We start from the raw sequence: 9,601 nt of genomic DNA on the forward strand, positions 1-9,601 counted from the left end.
CCCCCCCCCCCCCCAGGAGACTTAGGCACACCAGCAGGATTCCCTAATACCTGAATCCGGGACTGCAGGAAAGCCCCTGCCCTCGTTCTCCAACGGGAAACAGCAAAGCAGATGGCTATAAGTGCCCCAAGAATTCTCCCCCAGTGTTCCCAACCTACCTCTGCTGCACCTTTACCCCACACAGTCACTCCTTGCTCTGTTCTCGTAGCATTTGTTCGCATGTCTGTTGGGCTCTTTTTGTAACTCTCCCGAACACGATCATTTTAAGGTGCCTGAAGTTAAAGTAAAACATGTAGAAAGCCAGCATTGATAGACTACATCAAATCCTTACGGGCCGGATAGTTCTACCTCGAGTTGTGGACTGTAGCTTTAAATGGACAAAACACCTGACAACAGACTTTCAGCTCTTAGGGATAATACAGTTGTAGAATCTGCTTCTTCATATCACCAGTAAAGTTTAAGCAAACTGTGGAAGACTTTCTGTCTTCCTATGCTAAGTGAGATAATGCCCATAATGTACTAGGATACCGTCCAGTAAGCACATAGCACATCTAGGAAACATAAGAAGTGAAATTACACCATTTAGCTATAGACTGTCAGGTAGACTATGGAAGATACTCAGTGATTGATAAACTGTCACTCTAGTCCCCCACCATTCTCCTCTGTCATCACTAGGTTGTGTTCTTGCGCCGAACTGTTTTTTACAAGGTTCAGTCTGAGCATGAACAGTCCTTCCCATTGAGCTTGACTAAATCTATTTCCACACCTAGCTCTTTTTCATGTAAATATTTTAGTATGTCAGAAATGTGCTCTAAGTGAATGTCTCAATATCATCTTAAATTCAAAACAAAAACCATTTCAGACTTTCCTTTTAATCAATAAACAAATGTGAAAATTTAAGATTAATAATGCAAGGTCCTTAACCTCATGGAGCACCAGTTTATTAATGAAAAAAAGTAGCCAAACAATTAAAACAATGCCAGTGATGCCGTGTTCACAGATGTCCTGTGTTAGAAACTGTAGGAACTCAGTAAGGTTGATGAATTCCTTATCAGAGGTAGTAGAATTCTTTTTTTAAAGATTTATTATTGATACATACAGAACTGGGGGACAGGCCAGATATGCAGGGGCAGTGAGAGGCTTCACTAGGGACAGAGTGGGGAGCAGAACAGGCAGATGGATGAAGTACACTGCTGAGGGGAGCAGCAGGAGAGACAGGAGAGACCAGCTTCACCATGTGGGTCCCCTCCCTGGCTGGGGATCAAACCTGTGCTGCAGCGGCTGTGGCTAGCCTCACAGTGCTGTGCTTTAACCCACTGCACCACCAGGGAGGGCCCCAGAGGGGGTGGAACTCTTGGTGACTCCAATTTCTACCCCTTGCAGGCTGGTTTCACTGTCAATTCTACTGTTGATTCCCACTACCTTAATTCTTCTGTCCCTTCCCTTTTGTCTTTCTGGATTTTTCTCACCCTGTTTTGCATTTTAAATCCTGACATCTCTAGGAAATGTCTGCTAACATTTGCATACATTCTCTCTACCTCAGGGCAGTTAGGATAGTTAGTGCCTCGACCATACAATGTCTTTAGTACCTCAACTTTCACCATTTATCAAGCATTTTCAGTGTATGTTGACATGTGAAAGATGTCATTTAAATGTTTTCTATCCATGTACATTTTTATCTCATTTTTTTCCAATTATTTTGCAAGCTCCTTGCAAACTGACTTTTTTTTTTTAATACAATACATCCATACATAAGAACACAGATTTTCCAGGCACGCCCTATACTAACCAAGCAACAGTGTACAGGGCTAGGGCCCAGGAATCTGTTTCTGAAGAAGTTCCCACGATTAGGCAGTGAACTCAGCTCTGAAGCCAGACTTCCCTGTGCCACATAACTTCTAGCCCAATGCTTTGTATTAACATTCTTACTGGAATACCTGTCAGTGCAACACTCAGTAGTCAGCTTGGTGAAATGTTTAGCAGGAGGAACTGGAAGGCTGGCATTTGCTTTGGTACTGTAGGACATCTGTAAACTCCAGTTCAGTTGTGAAACCAACCTGACCTTTCCCATATAGTGGTAAGACTTGAGGAACTGATACCTGATAACAAAACTCACAGGAGACTGATAAGCAAGTCACGGTGCTGCTTTATTAATTTCATTTTATTGGCGATAATGATCTGGTAGTCGTCAAGGTCATCAAGGTCCAAGACACAGACAAAACCATGAAGCTAGGGAACAGAGAAGCAACTGTCGGAACAAAAGGAAAACCCCACCTGAGAGGTTGGGAGGTTTTTTACACTGACTGAAATTGCTCTCAAGAAAAGTTGCCCTGTCTTCTTCTTTAAAAGATAATTCTATAATTCTACTTCCAAATTCTGAAGAGATAAGTGTAACATTCCAAGCCTGATTCCTTCTCACTCTTGGATGGGTACAGTGGCTTTTCTCTGCTTCTGTCTCTTCATATTGCAGTCCACCCTGGAAATGAGTAATCTGCTAACCCGCACAGGCAGGACTTTCTGATCAAAAACTTTTATTGGCTCCCCAGTGCCTAAAAGACAAGTGCTGAATTCCTGAGCTTGATATTTGAGGCTTTCTGCAGTAGGGCCTTTGCTCTCAAATGTTCTGTGACGTTTTGCTGGTGACGTTTTGCTTTGCCACTTTTTTGTTCTTACCGTTAACCAGCTATCCAACCTATTCCCTTGCTTGTAATTTCCTACTTCTCCCCCATAGTACTAAGGTCTGAGATCCTTCAGAAGTTATTTAACCTTTCCCCGACCATTGCAACCACTCTGCTCTCTTTCACCTTAACTTTACAGACGCACTTCTGTATTTTACTTTTGGTCCTTATTTTTTTTTGACTGGCCTATAAATTAACTGCCTGTGGCGAGTAAATTTTTGTTTTGCTTTATAGTTATATTTAATGATTGTAATTTAAAGTCTTGTTTTTTAATTTGAAGATGCTCTGAGGTAGAGCTCGTGCTACAGTTGTATTCCACAAAGCCATATTTCAGTACTTTTATATACAGTAAATGCCTTGTAAATTTTTGCACGTCATGGAGAATGACTGTTTCTATCCTGTGACCTTTCATTTTCCTAGACAGTAATAATGATTTTTTTTTATCCCTCACAGAAACTCCTAAAACCACATAAGACGTGGGACTTGTGATAATATATTCTACCCCAAGATGACAGAATCAAAGAAAGCTGTAGTTCAGAACTTTCAGGAGGATGAAGGACTTTTGATAGTGAAAATAGAAGAGGAAGATTTTGTCTGGAGGCAGGATATCTGCATTCAGAGAAGTGATCCTTTCAGGCAGGAGCTGTGCCGGCAACTTTTCAGACAGTTCTGCTACCAGGAGACACCTGGGCCCCGTGAGGCGCTGGGCCGGCTCCGGGAGCTGTGCCGCCAGTGGCTGCTGCCCGAGACCCACACCAAGGAGCAGATCCTGGAGCTGCTGGTGCTGGAGCAGTTCCTGACCATCCTGCCCGGGGAGCTGCAGGCCTGGGTGCGGGAGCATTACCCAGAGAGTGGCGAGGAGGCGGTGGCCATACTGGAAGATTTGCAGAGAGGCACCGAAGAAGCAGTACACCAGGTAGTAAAAGGGATGGGAGGTTGGGAGGTACAAGGCCCCCGAAATGGCTAGAGCCCCACAGGGGGAGGGAGGGGCCTGAGACTGAAGTGAGACCCGCAGGACTTAGTTCACCAGTGTGTATTCCAGCTCCTTCCCTCACTGTTGCCTTTTATAGATGAGTGGGACTGAACTTCCTTTCCCCATCTGGTATTCCCGTCAGAGATTCTGTTTCTTTAAATGTTTGATTCCAAGAGGGGTTCTATCCTAATTCCAGATGTACTTTTTCTTTCTCAGGCTCCTGTCCATGGACATGGACGAGAAATATTTAGGAAAAAGGTAGCACCTTCTGGACCACTGCTTAGCGACCAGCTCCCGCCAGTGGACACCAAGGCTCTGCATGGTTCTTCAGAACCCCAGCTCCTACTGGAATGTGGTAAGGGGCAAGCTGGGGCGTGCGTGTCACTGAAGACGACGCTGGTCCTCCTTCCTCAGACTGGTCTTAGCACCGCTGGAGGCGGTGCCGTCATTCACTGTCCAGTGAGAAGCAGAGAACGTTCTTCCAGTGTGTTATCACCCAATTGAAAAAGAGGGAATTTTGTGTCTTACCTAGAACATGTCTAACATTCCATGTGTTCTTTTAGATAACGAGAGTGAAAACAGTGGATCCATGTCAAAACTGGACATGAATGAAAAAATGGAATCACAGAGAATTCTATCAGGAAGAATGACGTCAGAAGGGTCCACTGAGCCTCAAGATACCTGTAAGTCTACAGGCAGGACAAAGAACCAGTGGGAAAAAGGACCAAGAATGTCACAGAGACCACCATCTGCTCAGGATGGGGGTTTTAGTAAAATCCTCACCCACAAAAATACACTAACACATGAAATAAGTCACGATGGATGTGAAAGAAGCTTAAATCTGAATTCGAGTGAACTCATACACCAGAAATCCTACAAACACAATGCCTGTGACCAAGGTTTCAAATGGAATTCAGATTTTATTAAACATCAAAAAATTTGTGAAGAAAAAATTCACCAATATGCAAAATCTGTCAAAAGCCCAAACCTTATTAAAACTACAGCCATCTTCAATGGGGAGAAAACCCATCAGTGTAATGAATGTGGGAAAGCTTTCAGACACAGCTCAAAGCTGATTAGGCATCAGAGAATCCATACTGGAGAGAGACCCTATGAATGTAATGAATGTGGGAAAGGCTTTGGGGGGAGCTCAGATCTTGTTAGACACCAAAGAACTCACACTGGGGAGAGACCCTTCAAATGCAAAGAATGTGGGCGAGCATTCAGCTTGAATTCACATCTTATCCTGCATAAGAGAATTCACACCAGAGAGAAACCCTATGAATGCAGGGAGTGTGGGAAAACCTTCAGAGTGAGCTCACACCTTATTCGACATCTGAGAATTCACACTGGAGAGAAGCCCTATGAATGCAGTGAGTGTGGGAGAGCCTTCAGTCAGAGCTCACACCTTAGTCAACATCAGAGAATTCACAAGAGGGAAAATCTACTAATGTAAAGAAATAAAAGTCATATGAAGATGTGAAAGGAATAGCAAAGTGTGAAAAACACTAAAAAAATAGAGGTGAGGTAAATGACAGAAAGACCAGTGTCTCTTTTATCTCCCTCTGTTCTCAGGCTGTTGTTTTGTGTACTGTCTTCATCTATGTGTATCTGTGTGCACGTTCTATGAAACTCAGAAGGTGCCTCTTCCATTGCCTCCAAAGGGCAAACTTAAAAGAGCCAGAATTTGGGGGAGGCTAATAAGTATGATGATGGAAATAGGAAAAATTGACTCTTAGGAAATAGCCGTAACTACAGTATGGGGAGATGATGATGATTCAGGTACAGAACTGATCACAGCCCCAGGTAATGATGCTCCACAGAAGCAGAATGGCTTGGCCAGTGCCACTGTTGTGAAGAAACAGTGTGGTGGAGAGCACAGCAGTGCTCCTCAGAATACATCACAATTGACGACTAATTGGTGAGTCACGTCACTGGTGGCGTTCCCTTCTCTGCACTGGTGCATTCTAGTCTATGAATGAGACACAAAGGAAAGCAAACACACACGAAAAGGTAACAAAGCATCCCAGGAGAACATAACCGGAAGAGCGTCCAGGATCAAGTTCAGAGACAAGTGACTTGTCAGAGGCAATGGATTTAAACCTTGGGACTTGGAGACAGACACAGGAGTCTTGCTGCCACATAGGCTGTGGATTTGGGCACCTGCTGGAACGAGGATAGGGACTGAGTCAGGTGCGCTCAATGGACAGAAATAGGTTTCCCTGGCCTTACGGAAGCTGCCAAGAGAATAAGGACTGAAAGTAAAGGTCCTAAAACTATTTCATTGCTGCTGGCTGCTCTTCTCCCAAAAAGACTGAGTCTAGAGGGACCTGATGCTTGGAGAACAGTGGGGAGGAACCTGCAGCAAGGTCAAGCTCTACAAGTGGTTTCAGTATCTGGAAGTCAACCCTGCTCGACTCTCTTTGATGAGGCACATTTTGCTAGTGTGTGAGAAACAAAAGCTATATGAAGTTGGAAATATTCCAAAGAATGTTTTATGTGAAAAATCTAGCCAGATGCTAAGGCAGACAGTAAGAAAAGTATCCAGTCGAATTCTTCCAGCAGGTGACCCCCAAGCAGTTCCTGCTCGCGGACCTCAGCAAGCTCTGACACTCAACAGCCAGAAGGTCATACAGAATGCATTATGTAAGGCCGCCTGAGGGAGCAGCCCTTGGGGCAGACCCGGCCCTGTGGGACTGTCCTTTGCTGTCTAATACATCGGACTTCTTCCACTCTACTCTGAGTCCTGTTGCTCCTTACTGACGCCTGTGGCAACTGGCTCCATTCTTTGGAAGCCAAATGTCCAAGGACTCATTCGGGCAGGTTTGTGACAGAACTGTAAGAGGGCAGTCCCCGGGAAAAGAGAAGGCACCAGGTCCCCTGCCCCTCTCAAGGGAGGGTAGAGCTGAGCTGGGAGAAGTTGGAGAGGAGAGCAAGAAGGTGACCTGAGGGACACAAGGGGCAGAGAGACGTGACGAAGCTGCACTTGCTTGTTAGCCCCGGGCTGGTTGAAGCGTGGGTGAGGGCCCTGTGGGGAGGTGGGCGGTGGCAGCTTTTGTCTTGATCTTGGTTTTGCTCTTTTCCTCCCAGATGTGTCTGGTCCCTTCTGCGCCTGAAAGGGTCCACATCAGAAGGTGCCGTAGGTTTGTGGCGGCTTTCAGGCCCCTCTGGGCCAGCCGTGTTTGGCTGGGCATTTACCCACAGGGGGATGGGTAACTTCAGTGCCTGATTTGGAAACTATTCGTTGTCTTTTCCTTGTTGTGCAGTTGTATTAAAGTTTCTTTCCACTAAAGGTCTTACGCATTGGAGTATGCTTTGTCCTGCTGTAGCAGGTGGCAGAACCTATTTTGAAGTGGCAGGCGTGGGGCTTCTGTGGTTCCCTCGCCGGCCCTGTGGTGAAACCTTCCCTGGTTTCAATACTACAAGTATAATCATCTATTATGATGTGTATGGAATCTTCCTCTAAGAGACTACTAAAAGTGTCAGCATTTTTCAGTGACCTTGACCTGGAAATGTCCTGATGGGATCTAAGTAGCTTTGTTACCTGTTCGTGTGTGTTTGCTTTCCTTTGTGTCTCTGCAGGCCCTGTACTAAAGCATCTTACCTCCATCACTGTTGCTGGCATCTTCCGGTCCTTACCTTCAGCCAGGAGGTCTGTGAAAAGCTTATCTTCAAGAAAACATTCTTACCTAGGTTTGTTGAGTGGCCAAAGAAGCTGGTGTACAAGGTGACCTATCTGGTGACCTGGGTTAACAGGAAATGTGCAACCTTGTGTTTGCATTTCCAAGGGAGCTGGATTTTTTTGTTTTTCTTCTCATCAAAGTTATAAGAAAACTGATGGAAGCTAAGAGCAGAAAAATTAGGTTGGAGGTATCACAAGACCAGAAACTGGAGAGGGGCAGAAATGATTAGCATAGTTGTTAAACCAGCTATAGAGATGAAAACTCCTTGGGCCCAGCCGCTATAGCAAGAATCACCTGCTCTGGGCCCTCCTTGCTGGCCAGCAGGTTAAAGCACAGCACTATAAAGCTGTCCACAGCCACTGCAGCACAAGTTCAACCCCCAGGCCAGGGAGCTGACCCATGTGGTGTGGCAGACCTCTCCTGACCCACCTGCTGCTCCCCTCAGCAGTGTATTTCAGTAGATTTGCCTGTTCTGCTCCCTACTCTATGTCTGGTGAATCCTTTCACCACCCCACCCCCCCACACACAAACACACACCTCTGGCCTGTACCCCAGTTCTGTATGAATAAATAAAATCTTTAAATCAAATAAAAATTATTATTTTAAAAAGCTATATTTTTAGAGGGGGGCATAAAAGTTTAGAGACGCGAAGCTGCCATACATAAGAGCTTTATAGGATTCAAGCCCAGGTCTTTTGGAATTCCCTGCCCACATCACTCCCACTGCCCGCCATGCCAGCCATGGGGTCCAGACTTCCTTAAATGAACAGTCTCCTAGAACATGGAAAGCGCCGACTACCCACAACAGCCTGCTGCCAGCCTGTGTAGCATGATGTTACTACACAGTTGTCGTCACCATTGTGACACTGCTATCCCACTGCCCGTGGGATCTGACTATCTCAGAAAGTTCTTGCCCTGAAAGATAAAAGTTGCAAACAGTTGTCTCAAGAACTTGACCAACTTTACAGTGGACAGGAAGCAGACTTGCGCAAACCCGCGAGGCAGCGTCACCGTGCGCTGTCCATGGGTGCCCCACTAGTTATCATGATCCTTGCCAGGTCCTTACGCTGCTTTGAAAGAGATGCCTTAACCCTTCCATCCTGCTGCTGCCCTCCCCCGGGCGACATCCCTAAGACGGTCCAGGTAGTGCCCACGACTGGCCACAAGGGTAAGCGAGCTCGGCTCACCCTTATCTACAGCATGTTGTGTTTGGGGGAGGCACCCTGCAGGACCTCAGAGTTGTCAAAAAGGCTGTTCTTGACGAATGTTCTACTTGAATAAAGGGTTGAATTGCCATTTTGTTTCTGAAATTTTAAATTCTCTAACTTTCGATCAAGTCAACAGAGAAACATTAGGCTGAGTGAATGAGTCTGGGTACCTAATCAGCTGTCTCTGTCTCTCCCCCTTTCTCGAACGGTGGTGTCTGTGTCCTAGAAGCGTGTGCCCACTGAGCTGAAATGGCCACTGAGTCCCTTACACGGGCTCCTGCAGAACCAAAGTGGTTCTTGGAAGTAAACAACAAAGAAGGTCCTGGCGGAGGCCAGGGATCTGCTAGAGGGAGCAGCCAGAACAACCAGAGTTACTCCGCCAGCACTTCCAACAGCTCTGCCTAAGGGAGACCCCAGGGCCCCACAAAGCCTGTGCCAGCTCTGGGTGTTCTGCTGTGAGTGGCTGAGGCCTGAGACGCACAGCAAGGAGCAGAGGGGCTCAGGCTGCTGGCGCCTGAGCAGCTCCAGACATGGGTGTGGGAGCACATCTGGAGGGGCGGACGGGCAGTGGCTCCCGGGGGAGGGCCTGGGAGGGAGAGGGGTGAGCCAGGCCTGCATGCAGGAAGGGGCCCATGCCCCAGTGGGGAAAGTTGGAAGCAGGCATCCAAGCTGATCCTCTGTGTGCCCCTGGGGGTTGCATACACTGTGGGCCCTTCAGGTGCCAAAGTGAACCTGCTTGTCCTTGGGGTCATCCCGGCATGTGCACATGTGGGAAGTGCTCTCTGAGACACCAGTACCTCCGGGTCCAGCTAAGGAAGCAGCCTATCTCAGCTTCAGCCACAGAGACCCAGCCTCAGGGTGAATCTCAAGACCATCAGCACCAACAGGATCATGGTACCCGTTGACACAGCCACACGCTTCCCTGGAGACTTCAGAGTCATTCATCACTCAACAAATACATATTGAGAATTTACGTGTGATGTACTGTGCGAGGCACTAGCTATAATGGGCAGAGGTGTGACCCTTGCTTTCACGGAGCCTGTGGATGTTACTGGAGGCA

The 9,601-nt window shown here is 46.8% G+C and overlaps 1 protein-coding gene across 1 annotated transcript in view; it reads left to right on the top strand.

The window, feature by feature from the left end:
- Positions 1-7,457, top strand: part of ZNF165 (zinc finger protein 165) — a 7,954-nt gene extending 497 nt beyond the window's left edge. Inside the window, exons 2-4 of the mRNA XM_004695436.2 lie at positions 3,132-3,594; positions 3,868-4,006; positions 4,215-7,457. Of these exons, the coding sequence (XP_004695493.1) occupies positions 3,187-3,594; positions 3,868-4,006; positions 4,215-5,107 (1,440 nt within the window). The 5' untranslated portion in view covers positions 3,132-3,186 and the 3' untranslated portion in view covers positions 5,108-7,457. The remainder of the gene's footprint in view (positions 1-3,131; positions 3,595-3,867; positions 4,007-4,214) is intronic.
- The last annotated feature ends 2,144 nt before the right edge of the window (positions 7,458-9,601 follow it).

This window comes from Condylura cristata, unplaced genomic scaffold (assembly GCF_000260355.1).
Source record: "Condylura cristata isolate star-nosed mole 26May11 unplaced genomic scaffold, ConCri1.0 scaffold00063, whole genome shotgun sequence".
Classification (NCBI taxonomy): Eukaryota; Metazoa; Chordata; class Mammalia; order Eulipotyphla; family Talpidae; genus Condylura; species Condylura cristata.